The sequence below is a fragment of the Scomber japonicus genome, chromosome 13 (assembly GCF_027409825.1).
Source record: "Scomber japonicus isolate fScoJap1 chromosome 13, fScoJap1.pri, whole genome shotgun sequence".
Lineage (NCBI taxonomy): Eukaryota > Metazoa > Chordata > Actinopteri > Scombriformes > Scombridae > Scomber > Scomber japonicus.
This window is the reverse complement of record NC_070590.1, coordinates 21,703,569-21,728,573: the sequence shown is the minus strand read 5'-3', so window position 1 is coordinate 21,728,573 and position 25,005 is coordinate 21,703,569. Positions and strand designations below refer to the sequence as shown.

The window sequence follows — 25,005 nt, the reverse complement described above, 5'->3', positions numbered from 1 at the left end:
AGTTGTTCTGGCCTGGTGTAGTGTGGACAGTGGCTGCCACCCAATGGACAAAAGGTTCATGTGCTTAGCTGTGCATATTTGGTGTAGTCATGAAATAATTATATTTTGACCAGAATACATGTAAGGTTTCATCTAACTGTTGTTTCTTTCACAAAAGGAGGTTTACTACTGACACTTTAAATAAAAAACAAGCACATGTTTGGGATTATATTCATTCAATGCCAGAGGCAATTACATGGGTGGGGAGATTCCTTTTTTTCTGACAGGCAGACAGACTCATGTGTAAAGGTGAGAAGTATATTATGCAGCCTAAAGCAAACCATCTGAAGGTGCTGTAGTCAGAAACCATGTAATAATTAAACAGAAAATGATAGAGACAGAAGTCAGAAGTCAGAAGGAGAGCAGGTGTTCAACTGATATCAAACCTGAACAGTTACTTTTTGCTCAATAACCGGCTCTTTATCATTGTACTGTCATGCAGTCCTGCAGTTAGGCAGATTACCGCCAGTCGCCTGGCAACCTCACAGTGATGACAAGACTCCAGTAAGTCACTGCGTCTAGCCAAAAAATAATAAAACATTTAAAAACCCTGTAAAACCATGACAGAAGTGCTGATAGGTGGATTTCTTTTTAACTTTTGGAAAGAACCAAGCTAGCTGTTTCGCCCTGCTTCCACACAATTTCCTGGCTGTAGTGTCATATTTAACAGACACATATGATGATGCCAGTGATATTCTCACCTAAGTTGGCACAATAAGCAAAAAAAGTACATATCATAGCATGTCACATATTACTTTAAATTAAGCGAGCAAACTTGCAAAATATGTTTAAAGATCATACATGGTATCTAACTGTGTTGCAGAGCTCTAGATCTAGAATCCAGATCTTATAATAACCACCTATAATTAGTACTGTTGGTTCTAGGTCAGCCTCACATGCATTTCTTTTGCTTTTTCAAATGGCCTGTCTAATGACGATCATCAAGATCAGCTGAATGTAGGACAAAGTAAGACAGGGAGACAGGCATGTCCTCTTGGGAAGCACATGAATTGTGTCTGTGGTTATGAACCCATTCATTCCCACAGACCCATATACTGTAATCCTAAATGATGTTCCATGGGTGAAAGAGTTGAGAGAAAGACAATGAAATACACAAAAAAGATATATGAAGCTAAAACATGCTGTTTTACAGTGCACACCACACTATTTCGGTTTGTTTGGCCCTGTTCCCACATGGCTTTAACATACATCTTGGATGATCCGACCACAAGTAGATGGCTGTGAGAGATGCAGCCCAGACCACTTCTGAATGCGGTCTGGTCAATTCCATCTAAATCTGTCATGGGTGCATTGTACTTAAAGATGTCCACTTGTTATCAGATAACCCAAGAAGTATGTTAATGCCAGGTGTGAACAGGGCCTTCAACTTAACTTTTGATCACTAATGGTCCTTTCCCTCAGTCCACTCAGTTCACTTCTCTGTGGGTGGTGACCTTAAAGTGCCATTAAAATCTGATGTGTAGTTTTCTATGGTAGCTCACTAAGATGCACATAGTTCTAAAATACATGTGAGCTTCACAAAATGAAACCAGTCCAGTAATGACAAACACCAAGCCAGGCATATCTGGCACAGGTTTCAATCATCATTACACAACAACTATACATTAATTAGCCAGTCAGTTACAAAAGTAACTTTCCATACAGAAATCTATCACCATCATCTATTACCATCCTGTGATATCCAAGCTCCTTTCATTGTTCTTATATAATGCTATTCTGAATAAATCTGTAACTCACAACTGTGCAGTTCTTGCCAAAATATAGCCACATATAAAAAATGTACCTTGATACATTGCCTTGATTGACAGGGTTGTATGATATCTGACACTCTTTTGCTTTCCGTTTTACACTAAAATCACACTACTGTGAGCTCCTATTTGTATGTAAGTCTATCTTTATAGTGTAACTAAAATACTTTGGCATATTAGAATGGTGTCTATTCTACTATTCTAGTCTAATCTAACCCAATTTGGTTATCACTAAAATGTCTTGCTTCTTGTCTCAATGTCTAATTTTAAGACAATGGAACAAAACCTACATCTATCTACATCTACATTGAAAGTATTTTTATAAAAAAGCAAGAACATGCACAGCCTTAACACCCCAGACTAAACTTTGGCAAACATACAGTTTGGGATACCCAACTCATTACATTCAGGTGTTTGTTGTGCTGGCTAATAAAGAGTTTAACATGACGCTCCTCTACTTGTTGCACATGATTATCCGAGCGAAAAGAATTGAATGGGCTGCCAGCCAAGTCTTACAAGACCATATGGCCATGGGCCGTGGTGGCGTTTGGGCCGTTGTCTCCTTCGGCGTCCCATTGTTTGGTGTCAAAGGACTGGGGGGAGGGAGAGGGGATTATATATACACCAGAACACATTCTCTCTTTCAAAACACACACACACACCCCAATACATACAAGCACAAAAGCACATTGCCAGTGTCATTACAGCTTCACCCAGGGTCCAGACATATTTAACCCAAAGCCCTTTTTTGAAAGAAATACCAAATTAAGACAAAAGGATGCTATATACAGCAACTGGACTAGGGGACAACTTTTACACCAGCTACTCATGTATTTAAAATCCAAATAACAGACATCCAGAGGCCACAGAACCACACTAACTCAAGTTTCTCAAAGCTATTTTGCTTTGAGAAACTTGAGATTAATTTTTTAAAACCTTGATATTAATTTCTTGAAAATTACTCTGTCAGCATTTTAAAACTTAGATAAAATAAACATATTTTTGTATGGAAATAAGATTGATGAATGTACTACCATAGGCAGATAATGTATTAACTTTCTCAAACCATTATCTTAAGATCGAAAGTGAAATTATAGTCTACAAAAAATGGCTCTGTGGGTATGAAATTACACTGAAGAAACTAATCAAAAAATGTGTTTAAATTAATTTGTTTAGAGGACTGAAAATAATCCAACCTCTTTGTGCAGGCCTTGCGTGGTCCTCAGCCAGCTGCGGTTCAACTCAGTCAGCTCCAAAATCGGCTGCACCTTTAGCCGGACTGAATCCCCAGATTGACGGATCATCTCCACAATCTCGTCCCTGCTCTTGTTCTCCACATTGTTCCCATTGATTTCCATGAGCCTGTCTCCCGGCACTAAGCCCAGAGCCCAATCTTTGGTCCCAGCACCTGGTTCTGCAAAGTGTACCACACGCCGACACACTCCTCCATCAGGCTGCCTGTCGAGCATGGTGGTCCTCCGCAAAGAGAAGCCAAAATCCCCTGTGTTGCGCCGCTGTAACACCAGTTCTCTTGAGTCTGGTATTGGTGAAGCAGAAAGTATAGGCAAATGTAAGTCTGTGCCAGGGAAGGTCTTTTCCACCAACTCCGGAATGTGAACCATGCTGACGCTTTGTGGGTTGTTTCCTTGAGGAAGATGTTGTGGCCTTAAAGACAATGTTTCAGAATTCTGCCCAGAAAAACCAGAAGCACCAGAATCATTTTCCTCTTTGCTCATCAGGGAAAAAGAGACATGCCTCTTGATTATCAAAGAATTGGACTTGGCCAATTCCCCAAACTTGGCTGCTCTCTCTTTTACAGAGCTGCGATGAAGGTCCTGGTCATTTCTCATTATTTCCTCACTAGAAGCACTTGCACTTATTTGCTCCACATCCTGTTCCTGTGTATTGCAGTTGAGGAGACGCTCAGCCTCCATGTCTGTCAGGCTTAGCTCCATGTTGCTAGGTACCTTTATTGGGATAGGACTAGAGATCTCCAACTTGCTCCTAGATTCTCTCTTTGTGCTACCTCGATTGAGGTTGAAGAAGCCTCTTCGTATGCTCATCTCTTCCAGACTCTTTAATTCTGCTTGGGACATCCGCTCTTTCTTGTCTTTCTTGTCTTTCTTCTGACTCTTGCCCAAGTCCTTTTCCTTTTCCTTGTCTTTCTTAATTAGATGAAACATGCTGAACTTTTTCTGAAGTATGAATTGAGATATAAGCACCTAAAAGCTTCTACTTTAGATCTGAATCACTTCTAATATAACCTGCAGGGAAGAGAAAAAAGGAGAAAATTAAGAAAATGTTTTCTGAGAGAACAACAATAATAATAATAATAATAATATAATATAATATAATATAATAATAATAATAAAAATAATAATAATAATAATAATATAATAAATAACAATGTAATTTGTGTTCAAAAACATCAACACAGAAAATTATACTGTATCAGATGTGTGTAAGGGAACTGACATCATCGACTGACGCATCATGGTTTCTAAAAAGGAAATTACCCAAAACAATTGACATATTATTGAATCTGTATTTATTCTCACAATATGACAGTGATACATGAGCACGCCATTATACATTTTAACCTACCCTATACGAGCACCATTTGGAAGAGATTTGACTTTCTCTGCCTTGTTCTCTCTCTCTCTCTATCTTTCTCTCTCACACACACACAATGTCCAACATCACCATTAAACATAGGCAAATTTAGATTCTTTTTAGGAGAGCTCAAGCACACTAAATTTCTTCTCAACATCCTTAAAAATATTGTTATCATTATTAATATTTTCTAAAATAACGTTCAACCATCTAATATTATATATTATGTTATCTTATATCATATATATTATATTTGACAAATTTATTTTTTTGAGGATTTGTGAATTGAAAGTGAGTTTGACCTTGTTTCAAACTGAGTGCACACGATGTAGCTAAACTAGGTAGCAAATTTAGGCTTTCACGGCAGAGAAAAAGCACAAGTTCAAATGTTAGCATATAAAATGGCTGAATGTTCTGACAGGGAACGTTAGATCAAATAGGTAGATATTACTATGCATTTGATTCGATGTATTTGACAATTAGCCATAATGAGCCATAATGTATCTAACTTAGCTAATGACTAACGTTAGATCATCTCTTCTTGTTAATTCGCTCATTTCAGACTTTAAATATGGCAGTGTGTGAATGCCATTCACACTGTTAAAGTTAGTTAATATTGTTTGTGTTGATCATAAAGTAATATCAAAGTCTATTTAAGACTTAGAAGTCTCTGGTTATAGTTCCAAGGTGTGAATAGTGTCAAAGAACATTAGCTGACATTGTTGCTAAATAGCTACCTCACTAGTTATTTCAGAGCTAGTCAGATTTCACCAGCCAAAGAGCTAACGGTAAAGTAGTCACAATGGCTCCTATTCTGATAGAATTGGGCCTTATGGTATATTTACAGAATATTTATGGGCATGAAGCGTTGGAACATAACATGTGACTCATGCACTCTTTCTTTTGTAGCAGTCTCAGATTGTTATATCTTAGATTACTCCTTGCCCAGGTGCACAGAGGTGCAGGAGGGCAGCCTGATTTGACAATATCTGTGTGATATTGTGTGATGCTTTATGATATGGTGGGCTGTCCCCATGTAGTTCAGAGACTGACATAATGTTATAGCCTATATCTACTTTGCTATACATTGACCTTTTAGTTACTTTGGAAAGTTCTGGTTATTATGATGAGTATTTGCCTCAAGTTTCATTAACTGACTGATGGGCCTCTCAAAAATGTGTACTGTCTTGAAGTCTGTGCTTGTTCATTTTCAACAATTATTATTATAATACATTACAAGAAACCAACTAATTAATTTGCTTGCTTCAAAGGTAACACTGTGTACCTGTCTGTAAGGTTTGAACTGAATATGAGGGTTTTTTCAAGCCATGTTACTATTAATTCATTAAAAGTAGCCATTATTATAAATTAAATCATAATACACTGAAAAGAGCGTTTTTGCAGGAGAGTTGAACATTATTGCAAGGCACTGTATGCATGTCAAATTCTCATTAGAGGCTCAGCCCACCTGAAGATGTGATCCTGGAATCGCCCCTGACATTTAAGTGATGCAGGACATGAGGTATTAATTCATGAGATTCTCTATTGAAGCTTGTAGACCTTGCAGGCGCATACCCAGCAACCATGCTTTGTTTCAGTGAATCCATAAACAGTAAATTCGCACTTAATCCACAGTTAATCACATCTCCTGAGGTCATGTAGAAGCAGAACAGATAGGATACAGTCACTTTACAGCACTTGTAAGTTATCATAATATTCTAGTTGTGACTTTTAACAGGTAGTGAGGAACATTTCCGTTTCTTTACCGAACTTACAGCACCCTTAACAGCTATAACTAGGTTGTCGCTACGACTAGACCACAGCTTGGTCGTAATGCTCTCTCTTTAAGCTGCTTTGCCCTCATTCTCTACCACCGGTGGCCTTAGGGAACACTTTCAGTAGAGACTGTAAAAATGCAATTCATGTAAAATTACAGGGTGTAAATGCTGATAGCAGACATGATAGTGACTTACCTATAATTGCCGACTCATGACATTGTGTTTTCTTATTTGAAATTTTCAGCATTTTCTCCCCTGGAATTGACAGTAGGTGTGAGGAAACTGTGCTGTGATGTAGTTGTGATGCCTTCAAATGCTTGAATTAAGCTCCGACTTCCGATCAGTACGGTGGGAAATAGGAGCTAGGGATTCAACCAATCTCGTATTTTTGTTTCTCATGAAAACAACACAAGGTTAGAGGTAGCTTACAGTTTTGCTGCAGAGGAGGAATGAAAGCATGAATATGCCGGAAAGGCATATTAATTAGTTTGTCTTACAAGTTAAAAGTAATTGTATGTCTACTTGGAAATAATGTGTCTGCCTGATTTAAGCTATCACTTAAATGCCAGAAATAAAATGTAAAAATAAGGGGAGAAATGCATGACAATTAAACCTGAACAAGTGAAAATAGAACGTGACCATTTGTTTGACAGCGCTACATTTAAGTAATTCCAACAGCACTTGAAGGCAGCATTATTGTAAACCGGACAGCAGTGACCCCTCCTGGTCTCCTTACTTGTTGGAACAGGTACAGGTCTTTTAAATGTTTATGTTTGTGTGATGTGCCTTTTTTCCCATGTGAGATTTTTGCATTGTTGGTTATGCCTTTATCAAATTTCGGCTCAAATCATAATTCTACAAGGTAATCATCTCCAGACTTCACATATGAGAGACATAATTGCCAATATATGGCAATATAAAGCCTTTTGTCCCACTCTATGGCAGAGGTATTGTACAGGCTACAATACAAGTTACTTTCCATTGTCTTTGGTGTTTAAATTTAGGTTTTTGCAGCAACCTTTGGACAGATAAAACAAACAATAACAGCTCAATCAAACCTTCCTGTGTTGCTGCTTAACAGGCCAGTGTGATACTGTTGATGTATAGCTAGTAATATAGTCCTTGTATCTTCGGTAAGTGTAAGTGTAGGCATTAAGATACACATAAATCACAGCAAATACATTGATTTGACTTTATTTACAGAAACATTTTCATAAATGCTGCCCTACATTTTTATATCAGTGGTTCCCTCTACAGTAATTTTTCACCTGATAAACCAAGAATGGCAAACAAATTGCATCATTCACCAAATCATTCCAAAGTTGCAGCTTATTCATGCTGAGTACACTTACAGAGTTAAAACCTTCTGAGGCTATAGAAACACTGAATCTCTCACAGTCTGCTCGTGAAATTGTATGTTTTATCACAGAACTCTCTTACTAACTTCATAGCTTAATTAAACTGATCTGTCCAGAAAAGATTTCAATATAAATCAATTTTAAGATACACAAGTGCATTCAAGGGTGGAAAAATATATAAAGCAAAAGAAAAATATAATTTGAAAGAGTTTATAGCCATGACTTTTTGCCTCTTCCTATTTTCATATTGTACGGTCTGGTCTTGGTGCGGTCCTTTTCATCTGTGTTTCTCTTCGAAGTGCACTCCAGGGTAGAGTCTGTCTCAAAGGAGATGGTCGGGGCCTGGGTTGGGACACCACAGCTCTTGTCCCGGGACATGCTAGAGGTGGTCTGCAGGACAACCCTGCCACGTAAAGAGTGTTTGAGCTCAAGCAGCAGTGGGTTGTTGTCAGAATATAATTCCACCTCCCGCACTGGGTTCCTATCTGCATCACAGCATGTGCAGCATGCAGAGAGCAGTACTCTGAAAATATAAATCCAGCCCAGATAATGCAGCTCCACAATGTTCAAGATGAAGCAACCTAGACTGACACTGAACATGAAGTTGAGAAAGATGGTCTTTTCTGTAGCTCGAGACACAAAGCAGTCAGTTCGGTTTGGACAGGGGTAGGTTTCACAGCGGAAAAGGTGTGGCACTTCAAATCCAAACAGGTAATACTGTCCAATGAGGAAGATTATCTCCATGATGGAGCGCAACATAACATGTATGATGTAGATGAGTAGTACCTGGCTGGAAAGCTGGGTAGGGTCTTTTCCTACTTCTTTCATTTCTTCTTCGAGCTGACTCTTCTCCTCACACTCATCTTCCTGGGAGCTCCAGTCCTCAGTGTTATAGGCGGTGTTATAAGTACCGCCAACTTCCAGTGTTGCCTCCTTATCTCCTTCTATATATTTGTCCCTCTCAAGCACAGGTGAGGACTTGGGTACAACTTCAACTTCCTTAACATCTATTTTTTCATTCTTGGTGATTTTTTGCAAGACATAGACAACGTAGAAAATAGAAGGTGTGGAGACAAGAACAATCTGAAAGACCCAAAAGCGTAAGTGTGAGACAGGTGCAAAAGTGTCATAGCAGACATTATTGCATCCAGGCTGTAAGGTGTTGCAAGTAAACTTGGACTGCTCATCACTGTAGACTGCATCCCCTACCAGGGCCACAAGCAAGATGCGGAAGATGAGCAGCATTGTCAGCCATATCTTCCCGATGACCGTGGAATGGTTTTGAACCTCGGTTAGGAAGCGGCCAAGAATGGACCAGTCTCCCATTTCTGTGGAAACACAACAGTTCAAATAATATTAACATTAGTCAGGAAGAATGTTTTTTTTTTATCAGTGACTAGTAATCCAACTGCATTGGTTGCTCATACACTTCCCACTCCTAATGATAAAAAGTGCCATGAACATTACTCACAAGTCTCATTAAGGAAGCAGTTGTATGCACATGTATGACTTTCAAATATTATCTTGATTTATAATATGGACTTAGAAATATCCATTAAATATACAAACATGCAGAAAGTAGCTTTCCAAGTGAGTAATCTCCTTATGTTAGTATATCATAATCTGGCATAACCTTCTGTATCATTTTTCACTATGATTTTGAAAAAATTATAAACTGTTGTAGTTAATAACAAGTATTCTTTCAACATGGGTATTTTACATACAGTATAAAAGGACAGCTATTACATTAAGATCTAACCAACAGGCAGTTTCTTATATTATACATAAGTTTATTCAATTAAAGACTTCCAAAATAATTCCTAAAGTAATACATACACTTAACTCCTACTTTAAGAATGATTTGTGAAATTCATCATATTAAAAAGGAAAACAAACTAAAAATGGAATCAACGTCTATGTGTTGTTGATTCCGTCTTCTTGTCATGACGGAGCTTACCTGTGGAGAATCTGAGTCGTCCTTATCCAAAGCTGGAAATAAATCAGAGGAAGCAATCTGCATAACTGTATTTTCAAGTGGAACCTGTCGCTGGACGTTATCGTGTTTGGATGTGGGGAGAATGGGCTGACCACACATATTCCCTACCTCTAACTGAAACATTCATTGCACTGTATGTGAATAAAGGCTTTCAATGTACAGTGGGACAAAGATTCAAATGTACAATAGGGGGCACCTTCACTGAACAGCCATTCACTGACGAGCAGAGAGTTCAAAGAACGTACTGGAACGAGTGTGCACAATACTGGTTCAGGCACGGAACAGTGTCCACTTGAACTTTGAGAGCTGAGCTGAAATAGACATCCTGGTTTCTCAGAAGATTTTGATACTTTTGGACTTTACTGTTCCTAAAAACGTAATGTAGAGAACTCACACAGCATTTTGATCAATTTTCACAAAGAAGATCCCTGATGGTAAAAGTTAAGATTAAACTCTTTCATATTTCAAGAAATAAACTGAATGGATGCATCATGCAACTTAAAGGTCTTAAAGTGTGTAACTTTAAAATGTTTTTTAATTATAATTGCCAATCATTATCATATTAAGACATTACATCATGCGTTGAAATTTTGCTCAAAAGAATTAACACTTTCACCATTTTTTTCTCGCTTTCTGAAAAACTGTGATATCCTGAAGCACAGTGCCAGGACATTCTTCACTGAAAAAACTAACAGTGATCTCATTTATCAAGTGCTTTTCTGGTGGTTTTACACATGCAGAGATGTTACAGGTGAAGGCACAAGAGGCACATCTCATCATCAGAGTATTACATACTGTAAATCTTAAGTGTGGAGCTCAGACTGAATTCAATTCATATGAATTTTTTCCTGACTGTGCGTGTTATAGAGGAAACTTGTAACTCTTTTTAAGTTCAAGACTCGATTTGAGACACTGTACTGGTTTAGACAACTGATATAATATTGTTATTTTGATTCTATAATGACACTTCCATCAGAGTTGGCGCTGGAATATTATGTTGCTTTTATCCGCCTGTTTGGCCTGCTAGTTGCCTCAATGTGTTTTGTGTACATTGTCTGGTGCTGACGACCAGTCTGGGCCCTGTTGCTTTGGTGACACCCAGGTAACTTGCTTTGGAAATGCTTGTTGTATCCACATTGGCTAATTATTAGCTGAATTGGAAATATTATTTTTGTAGTTTGAGATATTTTACAGCAAAGATGGAAAAAAAGAAAAGAAAAGGAGAATGTGCTGTGATATCATCAAGTGACTAAAATAAGTCTAGCGTGTTTAACATATTTGAGACAGGTGGAAAAACAGGATAATCCCATATCACTCTTTGAGAGTGTTTAGTTCCTCACGTCAGTTAATTATTAGTCATACTGTATTAAGTCAACAGTTTGATAATGAATGATAATATACACAGAGATGGATAAACTTTAAAGTCTAAATTAACCAAAAGTGTCAGTTCCCATCTTTAAGTAGCCTAATATAATGTAAGATCTTGTTGTTGTGACAGTAGTCTTAATGATCAACTCTTTAATTAATTAATTAAAAACGACGTATTTATCTTTAGAACTTAATTGTCACCTGGTAAAAAAGGGGTGAAAATCTACAAAGTTAAATGCACCGATATCCCATCAAATTCGGAAAGAAATTGAAGGTTGCAGTTGCCTGACATGACAAGAAAAACGTACATCTAACTGTCATTGGTTATTGAATATTAGCGTATTCGCCGTCAAAAATGAGACTGAATGAGTTATTTCAGTTCACTGGAGGCAATGCGCTTTTTATCGACTCTGTTGTTTTCATTCATCCCCATCTCATGAATAGGAAAACAAGCTGCCATGCTCGTTGGCTACTTTCAGCTCCGTTTAAAATTAAACACGCCTCACTGTAGGAAAGGAAAGAAAATATCAAACATGTTTCTAATGCAGAACTAACCGCTTTCAACGTTCATATTTTTCTTGTATAATTGAACACAATCACGTCGAAGCCACATGCGACTGTGGTCGACTATACCAAATGCCCTTCGCAGAACGAGCGGAAACACATCCGTGGGGGTGTTTACAAATCCAGCTACATAACATTAGTTGTGTGTTGAGGAAAGGAACTAATCAGAGGACCTCTCTCAAAAAACATTTCAGAATATATTTTCAAGTTAGCTGTTTTTATTTACTTATCTATTTTATGAGTCAGATAAACAATTACATGATTTTGTTTTTTTAACACGTTACACGTAACACCCCTAAATAATGTGTAAAGTGGTACGGCCCTTGAGGTTACCGGAAGTTGTTTCAGCCATGTTTGGTTGCTTTGTTGTAGGTTTCCTACAGAATTACTAAGTGTGGAAATGGAGCCGAGCTGGAGTACGTTTCTTTTTCAAGTAAGTTGACTGTTTAGGAGGGAAACTGGGGTAGCTCGTGAAACAACCTTTAAAAAACGCGAGCATTAAATATGTTTGCGGTAAAACCAGTTTTTTAAACGAGTAACGCCAAGATGAAGTAGCCAAGCAAAAACAATGGTATATATCAATCCAGGCTTCCAGCTGTGAGGCTTTGGGAATGACGCTAGAACAAAAAAAAATCAATTCTCCTCAACCAGTGTTTGAAAAACGTGGCTTGTTTTCCTTATGGTACGGCTACTTAGGTGATTTGTGCTGGATAAATATGAAGGGATTGTGATTTTTCGTGAGTTTATTTGCCAAGTCGAAGCCAGCAAAACATGCGGGATGATTTGAAGTAAAGGCTGCACCGTTACAATCGAGACAGACCTGTTTTCCCCCCCTTTGATCAGACGCCGTCGGATGATGAGATATAACGCCGACGAAGCTTATCATTGTAACGGGCATAATACGACACATAAATATGTCTTTAAAGTGGATAATTTTGGCCAACATTGGATAAGTGTGCGTTTGATAAATCTCAGTAGCCGATAACCTAACGGCGGTGAACTTTCCGCTCGCCTCAGCCGGTTCGACAATAACTAGCCAAGTTAGCTAACGGTGTTTAGTCTGCCTTCATCACTACCACCGACTAATTTAGCTTCATTTGGGCGAGGCTGTCGGTATGACCTTGCAAAACTAACGTTACATGACTTGATAACGAAGCGCTGTGGCTCTCTTGTTTATTAACTGGCTATTTAATCCCAGTGACCGCCATAGAAAGGAATTCAAACTATGCACACAACATCAGCTAACACTAGCAACGAAGAAAAGGCACATTTGAAATTAGCGACGACATGACGCGATGTACAAATTCATTTCCAGCCTGAAAAGTGAGTGCTGCTGCTCAGAGTGATATCCGCCTCGGTTTAATGGTTTTCATTGGGTGCTAATATGGGACGTTTTTGTTCAATGAAATGAATGAAATGTTTTCTTCTCCTGGCCTTACTTAGCCTAAAAGAATTCAGCCTGGTGTGCACATGAAAAATGTAACACCCCGGGTCTTTATGGGGAGGTTGATTTTTTTTTTCAAGTGATTTCAATGTGTTGCTGCAGATTTTGTGGTTTGATTTTTTAATGCAGTTTTTAATCAAAATAGAACTCCTTAATCCAATTATAATGCTATTTTGCTGTCTATCCCATGTATAATCCCAAATCTTTGGGGGGGATTTTCTATGTATTATCCTTGAAGTTATGCCCAACTATATTTTAGTCAGTGTGATGAACTCCTTATAAAAAAAAAAACTGCTTCAGTGAACTTTGCAACAGTTCAGAAAAATCTTTCATTCAGAAAAACGTTCCTGTCAATAGAAAAACAGCAACAAATGTTTGAGAATTGCAGGCTGTTGAACAAGTTTATAATTATCCTTCAGCCTCATGAATGACTATAATGTTTGACTTCATTGCCAGCAAATAAAATTGATTGATTTAATATTTTGTGACAAACATGTTTACTCATATCACTTGCCATGTACTGTATTGATAATAGTAATCAAGTACACAGGTTAATTATAAAGTAGAACTGCTACAGGGAAGTTTAAACTAACAAACACAATAGAGAACTTTATTGTTTCTTATTAGTGTAACATTAATTATCCAGCTTTCTTATGTGGCAGCACAAGTTGTGAAGAATATGAATTGAGCACTGTTAAAGAAAAAAAGTTGTATTATGTATCACTGGCTTTGGCGTACGTCACCTTGATTGTGGCATTTGTAACATTTTGCTGTGCACTCCGTTCTTCTCTGATGAAAAAGGCAGATGGACAGTGTGGTTGTGCACTGTCTGGCATCAAGCCAGAAGCCCTGCATGTGTTATGTACCTCACACTGTTACTTTGTCAATCTTGTGTAAATCTGTGTGCACTTATGAAGGCACTTTATGTAAGGAGAGCTTTACTTCAACTGCCACATGCTTGGCGCCATTTTTAGTTTTAATGCTTCTTAAAGCTGTTACCTATTACCTATAGGTATTACATTGACACACATTATCACTATACTCTTATATATTATTCAAGAGTTTTCAATTATCCATATTGTGTAAATTAGCTGGGGTATTGCCATAAGTACAGCTGTATCTCCTCACTTTTTTTCTTTCTTTCTTTTATTTGGCAAAATTGCAGTATATCTTGAATCCAGTATTTTCAAGCAGTAAGATCCCTGTTGAATCATGTTGCAAACACCAGTTCAGCATGTACAGTGATACACCAGTAGTGCAAAATGACAGGAAGTACCATGGTTTAAAGAGCCCAAAAGCGAGAGCCACAAAAAGTCATAACTTAACCCCACTGTGCCTGAAACTGCCACTCTGGCTTTGTCTCGAAACTGTGATAGCCACTCAGAAAAGCACTATATTATGATAACAAAAAAATACACAAGAATTGGTAGATATCCGTTCCATTCCAAGTACTTTGACAAATTCACAAGTTGTTGAAGAACATGAAGTTCAACAGGTGGCCACACTAAACCAAAAATGATACATGTCAAAGCTTGACTCATCTGTTTCCCTCCAGTGAAAACATCCACTGAAAGGCGTACTTTAAAAACAGCTGTTTGTGATGTCGCTTTAATTTGGAAGCCAGACTTGATTTGTTGATGATAATCCTTTTTACACACAATTACATTTAGATATTCACACTTACATCAAAGTGATGTTTAATTTGATATCAGTAAATTGAATTAATCCATTTTTTTCCAGACACCAATTTAAGTCGAGCTGACAGATTCATAGCTAACTCATCAAAGGCTCATAGAGGTAACATGATAGCACACAGTTGCCTATTTACACATCCAGCAGACATGTCTTTGACCACGTGATGAATGGAAATCCAATATTGACTCTCTAATACTCAATAATATTAACTCAATATTGCATCTTTGTTTTGTTCTCTACCAACTCCCTAAAAACAAATCGTATACTTTGCTCTCTAGTTGTTCACTTTGTTCACCAACTAGTATTTAACTCTTTCTGTACACTGTTAAGTAGATACAACTTGTTTTGTATGAAGCAGGTTTGTCACAACAAGCAAACTTTTATTCTCTCTCTCTCAGACACAGTAATTTAATTCACTGTTCATACAAATATGTAAATGATGTAGCTTTAAACGTCTGCGTTTGATTTTGCCGGGGCGGTAGTAAACAGTTAACAAGGCAGTTTAATAAGTGCTGAGCAGAGGTAATACAATTAAAATACATGAAAGATAGACAGAGGAAATGTAAGTACACTCCTTGTGAAATAGTAAATCACATCAGTAAGACTTTTTTTTTCATATCTCATGCTTCTTCATAAGTTTGGACACAAGATGATAACGGTGAAATACCAGTTAATATCACTGCATGGCACCGATTCATATTGTGGGTGACTTAAACGTCCAAACAAAGACCAGGTGTTCTTATCACTATGTATGTGTGTAACTGCAGTCCTAATGCAGACAAAAGGTGAACATTTTACGTCACAATTAAAAAGGCTTGCTCAACGTGACCGATTTTAAGTTGGAGTATCCGGTTTTTCATTACTGCCCCGTCATTCTGATTATCGCAGGATGTAAAGTGAGTTTTATTGCTTTCTGCCCACGCTCTAAACCTAAAAATAATACATCTGAATTAAGCAAGCAGTCAAAGAAGTGTTTGCTCTTTTTCCTCGCATCAAGAGAGTTGTTTGTGCTCCCAAATTAAAATATGTTTCATAGATTTTAAGCAGAGATAGGCCTACATCTCAGCTGTTTGTATCTATACCCCGTTCCTGACAGAAGTGTTTGCTCTGGTAGATTGTATTGATCCCTCTCACTTTTGAGGTTCTGGCTCATTGATTTCATGTTTTTTTTTTTTTGGGGGGGGGGGTGACATGGTGAGTAGCTTCAGAAATGACTATCATCCTTTCACATGATGCAATCCAAGGCCAGGTGAAGGAATTCATATTTAAAAGCAAGATGCTCACTCCCTAGCAAGACTGAAATATCCCTGCTTTGCAACTTACAGCATTAACAAACAAGCCATCAGATCCCTACAGAATCCACATGAAAAAAATCCTGAAGTATTGCAAACATTACAAAAGTAATGTGTTGTGCTGTGTCAACTCAGCAAGCTGACCAGCAGCCAAGAATTTCAGAATGTGTAAACAATTGAAGAACAGCTTTTTTTTTTTTTTAAACTGATAAAGTTAGGGAAAAAGAAGAGAAGTTTTGTTTTCTCCAGTGTGATCTCTCCATATTCCTTCATCACTATCAATTAATAGTTTTTGTTTGCTTTGTAAAAAAAGAAAAAAACAATAAAATTGGGGTGACAGCAAGCAGCTGTAGAGTGTGACACAAAAGATTGAGGAGAGACAGTGCATAATGTGACTAAAACCATGAGATCAATTCAAGTCTAACAGTAGCCCGTGGAGCCATCAGGACACTCCCTCCATTTTGATGTTATTTATGAGGGAGCAGCCCCAGTTGTCAGAGCGCATTTGTGTCAAAATGGTCAGAGCTGCATGAAGGCACAGCAGCTTACAGGCCCTGCACCTCTGTATAGGGGCCAGGCTGTCTGCAGCGGCTACGTCTGCTGTTCACAAGCCTCACAAAGAGGGTTCCCGGGCTGGTAACCCCCCCCCCCCCTCAACACACACACCCTCCCCTGGTGTGCCAGTGGACGGGCTAGCATTGGCATGATGATGACTAATCCTGGAAGGTGGCAAGTGTGAGCAGGTGCTTAGACAAATGGATGGGTGGGCTCGGTGGCATTCTCTGTGAGTTCCCAGGTCCCATTGCGTATGAGGGAATGACGGCTAGTTTAGCCGAGTGGGGTGTGGATAAACAATGTCCCTGTCTCATGAATAGATGAGCCAAATCAATGAAGATGAGCATACAAAGCTCCCCTGCTGAGGCCCGAGTGCATCACTGCTCAGATTTGTGTCTTTCACAATAGGCTAGATGACATAAGGAGGACATTGTGCGGTTCATTTTTCTTTTCCATCCCCTGCCTTGTCTTTCGCGACTCCTTTTCTTGGCTGGCCTTCTTCGATGGATGATTGAACCTCAAAGGGAAAGGTCAAGCATTTCACCTTGGCCTTTCTTGCTGGTGGTTGACAACACAGTCGTCTTGACTGTGTCCGTTTTACTGAAAGAAGAGAATTAACCGATACAATTTTTCATGTTTTATGTGAAGTGAAAATAAAGCTGGGTTTAGCAGAGGGATGACAGCAGAGCTAACTCCAGCAGCTTTAACAGAAGCAGTAAATTGTTTTTTCAATTACAAGTATAGCCTCAATCACAGAGGACTCTGAATTAAACAAAATAAGTGAATTACTATTAACATCCATCCCTGCTGATGGTGGGTTTGCAATTCTGTGTCTGGTTGTGTTCATTTTTGATGAATGTAGGTCCCTATGTCAGCATTGCAAAAACTATTGTCTGCTCCATGGTTTTCAGCAGTTTTTCATCCCTGTGACACATTTCTTCCAAACTCAGCTTTAAAATAAAACAATTTGATGACTGCTTTAAATTTCTTTTGGAAGGGACAAACCTTTTCCAGTTATTATCCTTCCTCGTCCGTGCAAAACATTCCCAAACAAAATGCCCTGAATCATTTTTTATTTGAAGTTGCCTGATTATTTTAGCAGAGTCTATGGGAAAACTTGATCTTGTACTGTGTCACATCTGATACAAGGGATGCAAATAATGTCTGACCACCTCAGTTCAGAGGTTAAATAACTTAAATTGGTCAAACCCAACTTAGCAACTGATTGTTGGTAACACTGATTGCACCCAGCCACTTCACCTTATTTGTGTTGTGGCACTAGTCAGCAGTGGTTTGCACTTATAAAAACTCTAAGACTACACTGTGGGAGAGGCCACAAGCCCAGTAAGCGTCTGTGCCACTTTAATCCATGTTGTTTTGTCTAGTTTGGTGACCTCTATTTATCTGTTGTGCATATGAGCACCTCACTACTTTTTACTGACCCACAATTCCACTTTTCCGTATCTCCTGAGCTCTGTAGCTCTCTGCTACAGAGCTCATGAACAGGCTCAGCTGTTCAGAGCCTTCTTGGCAGTTCAACCAGACTCTGCTATGCCTCTAATTTGGTATGCCTGCTTTGCAGTCACATGATGAATCAGCACCAAAATGATGGGATCATTTTTCATCCAGTATATTTGGATTCTTTTGCATTAATGTCACGCTGCATCAACCTCACTCATGACAGATCTGGTACCCATTATGCATTCTGTACCATTTTAAGTCCCTTTCACACACGCAGTCTACCGCTGAAATGTTCCGAAACATTTCCTGCATTAGGTCATGTGTGAATGGGAGGAGGGATCAATATTCAGGGAAATCTGTACTGCCAACTTCCCACCTCCAAGATCTAGTGACATTTCCAGGAACATGTTGGTACAACTGGGTTGTGAATGAAATGAGTAACATTGCAGGGATAAGCACGTAATGAGTTACATCCATCTGACGTAAGATGCTTTCACATGGTGTGAGCGAACCAATCACGACTCCACTGAGGAAGTATTTGAACCCGTGTTTACGGTTGCCTCGCCAATGCTTTCACGGGTGATTTGTCTCACAAACTTGTTGAGTATTAAATGCATTGCAAGAACATTGGCACCGCACAAAAATAGCTCCTCACCTCTTATGTTCTTTAAAATATTAAGAGACGTCTTCCGTCACATACACATTCATCTGGCTTAGTTCCATCATCATCTTCTTCTGTTGAGTTGCGTAACTGCTATCTCCCGGACTGTCCCTTGCCCCGTGGCCATTGCATGTGCGAAAAGGCGCAAGACGAAAATGTTCCTGAATGTAGCTGCATGTGTGAACAGTAAAGGGTACTAGCATGGCCTGAAAGGTTATCCCAATAATTTACCAGGAATTATGTGTGAAAGAGGCTGTGTTGACATCCAACAAACTTCCAGTGGTGTACAGCTGCCATTAACACTTAGTATGGCAATCCCTATGCAAAGTTTGTACTGTTTTCAAACTACAGTATTGATGTGAATATTTGAATTCAGTGTAAAATAGATGGTAATTTTGCACAATTTTGTGTTTCAATGAATGTTCACCCTTTGTTATTATTATCTGTTGTAGTTAACTAATCAATTGATCAGTGTTTAAATGTCTGGAATTCATCCCGTCTCACCCAAACATTAATCTCTGTTTGTATGTTTGTTTCATCAGCAGGCCAATGAAGCCCTCCACCACCAGCACCAGGTGGCCCAGAACAGCCTGCTGCCACTTCTTAACGCAGGATCTGAACAAATTGACCAGAAGCCTATCCTTCCCATCCATATAGATCAGAAGCCCCCTTCCAGTGCTTTGGATCTCCTCAAGGACAATGTGGCCAGTGGAGGAGGCGGACGGCCGCCAATGCCTGTGATAAAGAAGGAACACAAAGGCAAGACGCCTTTCGTCTGTGGCTACTGTAACAAGGCCTTCCGTGACAGCTACCACCTGCGACGCCATGAGTCCAGCCACACTGGTATCAAGATGGTGTCACGGCCAAAGAAGACCGCCCAGACAGCCCCCACCATGGTCCCCATGATTTCGACCATGCCGCGAGACAACAACGGCCACCCTTCCTACATTTCCACCGTAGCAGGCATCCTCTCCACCGCAACCACCTCCGTTTCCTCGAGTATCATGTCATCATCCCCAATGGGCAGTATACCGCAGCAAAACGTCGCCAAGAAACCCGCCAAACCTGTCAAGAAAAACCACGGGTGCGAGATGTGTGGCAAGGCCTTTCGTGATGTCTACCATCTGAATCGCCACAAGCTCTCCCATTCAGATGAAAAGCCTTTCGAGTGCCCCATCTGCCAGCAACGCTTTAAAAGGAAGGACCGAATGACCTACCACGTTCGCTCTCACGACGGAGGAGTCCACAAGCCCTACGTGTGTTCCGTGTGTGGGAAAGGCTTTTCCAGGTAAGGTTAACATTTTTAACAATCCCATTTACAGTCAAACACCTTCATGATATTGTAAGTGATGTTCAAGTGAAGTAGTACTGGTAATACAAGTAATACAAACCTATTTTCCCCACCGTTTTGTAGCTGTCTTTAACTATCAGTACAAAATGTGGGGAAAAGGTGAATTCTCGTAAGTATCTGTCATGTACAGTTATTATTTCTGTACGCTGCCAGAAAGGCCTGCCATACAGAATCACACTGTCAAACCCTGAGCAGTGGCTGGCTGTTAAACGCTGGCAACAGATTTCACAGGGGGATAACATTACCCGTTTCAAATGTCTTTTTATATTCCTGATATAGCTCCTGAGGTGGTGGAATTTGTTGTTGTGTTTCCTCTCAGACCAGAGGTTCAATGGTGAAGAAAAAGCTGTAGTTCTGAAACTAACTATTCTTTTTTTTTTATTGGTTAGTTAACTGATTCTTTTCTTGATTCAACTGTGGCCTATTAATTCTCCCAATCAGCTGATCATCTAATCTAGCACTTGCAAGCCTGAATTTACCTGGCTGACTTTCTTTAACTATCAGTTTTATTAGTTTTGATTTGTTTTAGGCCTGCTTTGCACAGCAGGATTAAATTATCTCTAGGTCACTTCACTATAAAAGACTGAGGACCCCTCAAACATTCAGAATCAAAGTGAAGTAATTGTTTAAGGTTTTAGTCACTGCAATAATTCAGCGAACCTGTTTCATGGGATAGGCCAGATGGCTTTCATGTCCTCATCATTGCACTCCAGAAGGCCTTTACTAATCCAGTGAAACTTGTCTGAAACCTGTCTCTATGTGTATCTGAGGAGGTGTTTGGTTAGTAATTGGATCAGCAGCAACAGGGACTGCACACTGTGGCAATAACAAATACTAAATTGGTGAGAAAATGAGGACGAATGCAAAAAAACAAAAAAAAGTTGTTTTTACAACTGTACTAGATTATTCATATGCCTTTAATCAACAAGCAGCAACAAGTAACAAGGCTATTGTAAACAGGAAGTATGCTTCTGAGATCTAATTTATCCTTATGGGAGTGGAAACAGAAAGTAATTTCACCCTCTGATGGTTGCATTCCAGGGTCAAAGAAAAGTCTGGACTTGTCTGTGTGGAATTTCCCCAAAAACATCACCACCTAATTATTACAAATTACACAAACAAACAAATTACACTCACAAACATACATTTTGACTATTTACTCATCAGCCCAAAAAATGTGTCCTAGATGTGTTTCAGGTAAAAGAAAGGGCTTATTGTTGGATCATAGTGTAACCTTTATATATTTTAAAATGACCACCTTCTATGAATGCAGTTATTCATTAGATAGTTTATTGGAATTGAATACAAAGAATGCAATTCCCAGGTGGTACATTTTTTTCCACTTTCCCAAAAGTACACAGAGCTGCTACCATTCTGCTTGTACAGCAGCCCTTGATTTGTGTGTGAATGATTCAGCCTGTGGTGTTTGGGTTATTCATGGCCGTCTACTGTCCATATAGCAACCCAGTGGCTGTGTTTTCATATTTATAGTTGTGCTAAGCAGTTTAGATTGTATTGGCTCTCCCACCACCACCACCCCCCCCCCACCCCCCAACACGCCATTTCAACCACATGTTAAAACAGTCGCACATGGGAGAGCACCAGTGGTAGTAGAGTATCAAAGGAGGGGGGAGGCGTCACTTGTCACTTCGCGGTTCCCGCCAGCTTGTCACAGCGTCTCGTTCCCCTGGGAATTCAGTGAACCATGGGGTAATGTTCAGGTCAACACATTTACTACGTAGTGAATAAATATTTTAGTTTAAGAAGGTCTCATGGTGGCCTCAATCAACACAAAAAAACCTATTCCACTGTATTTTAATAAGTTAATCTATTTAATCTGTCTTTTATGTAAATCAGCATGGCGTGAGTAAAGCATATTGATAAGAGCAGAAGAGTTTTGTGTCTTCAACAAAAACATCAGCAGTGTACCCTGGCCAAGCTGTAACATTAGCACTGCGCTGCGTTGGGCAGTTTCGGGCATGCCTCCAACACGGTGACGTGTGGTAGGGATTCATCAGCATACTGGAAAGTGAGAATAGAGACTGAATAACAGGGCACTGAGTCACTGCCACTCAGCCAGATCTGTAGGCAGGCACTGTCTGGAGTCTGCTCTGCTCATCAGGGAGACAAAAAAAGAAAAAAGAAAAAAAAAAACAGATTCCGGTTCATGGCACCACTGAGAAGATTCCACTTGACTCCCTCATTTGTATGAAAAAAAAAGAAAGAAATCCAGCAGCACGAAACTTTCCGGTTTGGGAGCAGCTGCCAACGCTGTAGCTCTTACTCACTCCATTATGGCACTTGTAACATGATTCAGCTCACAGCTTCACTAGAACTAACAAGCTGACAGAGGAGGATCAGTGCCAAGTAGAATTTGTGAATGTTGGAGTTTCACTGGAAAGGTCAAGAGGTGAAGAGCTGTTTTCTATCAACTAATGATACGCTGTATTCTCTGGAAATCATAAAGTAGATATTTACTGCGTTTGTTGTTAGTTTCTCTTTTCACTTTCAATAGTTTGATGGCAAAATGCAAAGATTTAGTCATATAATGATCCAACAAGCTTTTGAACTATTGACCTTTTTCTATGTGTTTTTCAGATTTATGTAAAAAAAAAAAAAATGGCACAAAAACTAGAGCTGTGTTTTAGTTCAGTGGACAAAGATTGCTCCATATGTATTTTTTGTAAACACATATTTAACACTTAATACAATCATTCAATCTCCCTATGGCACTAATGAAGCTGAATGAACTTTGTGGCCTACATAGTCTCCTAATCTTCCACAAAATATGTTGTGCAAATTAGTTTTCAGCAGGAAACTGGCAACTCTCTTTACATTCTTCTTCACGTTTCTGTAAGCAATGTCAAGAATGAATGAAAATAAGCAGTTGTGTACCGTAATGCTAAATCGTCACCCAGAGAAAACAAGTGCAAAAAGTAAAAAAAAAAAAAGTACCACCCCAGTGTGGTGCATTTTTGAAAGTAGGTCAAACTAATTCACGCACGATTGATCAGGGAGAATTAATTGCCGTTGACTGAAGTTTTAGGGATTTTTTTTTTTTTAAGTGCCCATCCCCTCATTATCAAAGCTACTAGACCACATCAGTATGCTTACACAAAAACACTGCACTAGTTATGTGTGCTTCTACATTAGGCTTTACATATAAGCTTTAAGTGCTCATATGTCAATATATAAAGGATTGTACAACCTACATATATTTTACAGTACATTTTTAGTCAAATATTTTACTATTTTCCTACTTTAATTAAATTGCAAGCACAGTAAAACTATTGTAAATAACAACATTTGAACATGTATCAGAAATAGATTACTTACATTGAAATTACCTGCATGTTTATCATGTTGATTAGACATTTGTAGCAGACACAATTCTATTTGTTGTACAATGGATGGTAGCACTGTGGTAGCACTTCAGATTACCACCTAATGTAATATAAACTGATTTTCAAAATTGACACTATTAACCAACAGGTGTCACTCTTGCTCTTTTCTGAATTTTGCTAGAAGTGAGGACACTGTCAAGGCAGTCTGGGCTTCACATTTAAATAATGAGAGTATGGAATTAAAACACCAAGCTGCATGACTCATCTCAAACCTCCCAGAGCTCACTGCATCACCATCCAAAGACTAAATGTTGTTTTTCTTTTTCAAGGCCGGACCACTTGAGCTGTCATGTGAAGCATGTGCATTCCTCAGAAAGGCCGTTTAAATGTCAAGTAACGGTAAGCCTCATCATCAGTCTCCATCTAATTGTTATGATTATGATCAGGATTATAAGATCGTTATTGTTGTTGTTGTTGTGCCCCACTGACCTTTGACTCCATCTACAGGCCTGTACCTCTGCTTTTGCCACCAAAGACAGACTCCGTTCCCACATGATCAGGCATGAAGGCAAAGTCACCTGTAGCATCTGTGGGAAGATGCTCAGCGCGGCTTACATCACCAGCCATTTGAAGACTCACGGACAGACCAACTTTAACTCCTGTAACAAAGGTAATCTTAAAAAGCTCTGCCTCATTTCAGTAGCTGTCAACATATTTTCATCTCCTACCAATGCACAACAAATTTGAGCTGCTGCAGAACAAAAAAACTGAATCCTCTTCCTTGTGTTTTTTTTTTCTTTTGTCCCATAAGGTAATGAAGTTTGCAATTCTGCCTCGGCTACACCTGTGACCATCTCGGCCCCCATCACCACGGCGATGAACCGGATCCACTCCAACAACGCCGTCACCATAGCCACACAAATGAACATTAGCACCAACACGGTCAACATCACGTCTCCGGTCAGCCTCCAGCACCCCGTCACCATCACTGGGCCCATCAACATCGCCTCTGTCAACATCCCCGCCACGGCACCCATGAATATCGCCCACCCAGTCGCAATAACGACCCCCATGTCTATGAATATAGCCGGCCCGCTCAACATCGCCATGAGGCCAGTGGATAGCATGCCTTTTCTGTCCCAAGTCTTGCCTTCTTCCCCACCGTGGTAAAAGAAGAGAGCGAGAGAAAGAGAGAGAGAGAGAGAGAGAGCATCGAACTGGCCAGAAAGAAAGGGAAAATGAAGTGAAACAGGCGACTCCGGTCCTCTATTATTTGCACCTCGAGCCCAGCTCTTTCTATCCCCCGAACTCTGTTTACTTCACCAAACCTCGAAGTGAATACTGTATTTACGCGGCTTGGTAGGAGCCCCCCCCCAACCCCAACCCCCTCGCCGCCAAGTCACAGCTGCATCCCACCTAATGTTGAGTGACTGACACGAGATGCAGAACAGTTGAGTAGATATCAAGTAGGAGTTACCTTGAAATCAGGACAACCGTAAGACTTAGCGTAGTCAGTTAGAATGATGAAACTGTGATTTGTATCATGACAAGTGAGAGGAGACGATATCCTCGAGCACCCTTGAGGGACTCCCCCTTGGAAGACCCCACACGTGCTTTTGTAAACGGGAGATGAGAAATAGACTGAAGCAATAAGTATAAATTGCTCTTTTTGATGTTTTACAAGTTTTTCCTCCCAAAGCCTCTGGGTGTAACTTTG

General features: G+C 39.5%; 3 protein-coding genes across 3 annotated transcripts in view; 1 reads left to right on the top strand and 2 right to left on the bottom strand.

The window, feature by feature from the left end:
* The window catches only part of LOC128371116 (unconventional myosin-XVIIIa-like), a 61,402-nt gene extending 57,411 nt beyond the window's left edge, over window positions 1-3,991 (bottom strand). The window contains exon 1 of the mRNA XM_053331336.1: window positions 3,005-3,991. Coding sequence (XP_053187311.1) covers window positions 3,005-3,991 — 987 coding nt within the window. The remainder of the gene's footprint in view (window positions 1-3,004) is intronic.
* A 3,776-nt stretch (window positions 3,992-7,767) lies between these two features.
* LOC128371474 (gap junction delta-2 protein-like) lies at window positions 7,768-8,883 on the bottom strand. The gene has a single exon (XM_053331802.1). It carries the CDS (start codon window positions 8,881-8,883, stop codon window positions 7,768-7,770), a length of 1,116 nt encoding a protein of 371 aa, XP_053187777.1.
* Window positions 8,884-11,881: 2,998 nt separating this feature from the next.
* On the top strand, window positions 11,882-24,669 carry LOC128371242 (vascular endothelial zinc finger 1-like). Its single transcript, XM_053331505.1, has 5 exons — window positions 11,882-11,918; window positions 19,136-19,881; window positions 23,618-23,687; window positions 23,796-23,958; window positions 24,100-24,669. The coding sequence occupies exons 1-5, from the start codon at window positions 11,886-11,888 to the stop codon at window positions 24,456-24,458; spliced, it is 1,371 nt and encodes a 456-aa protein (XP_053187480.1). The 5' UTR covers window positions 11,882-11,885; the 3' UTR covers window positions 24,459-24,669.
* Window positions 24,670-25,005: the final 336 nt, after the last annotated feature.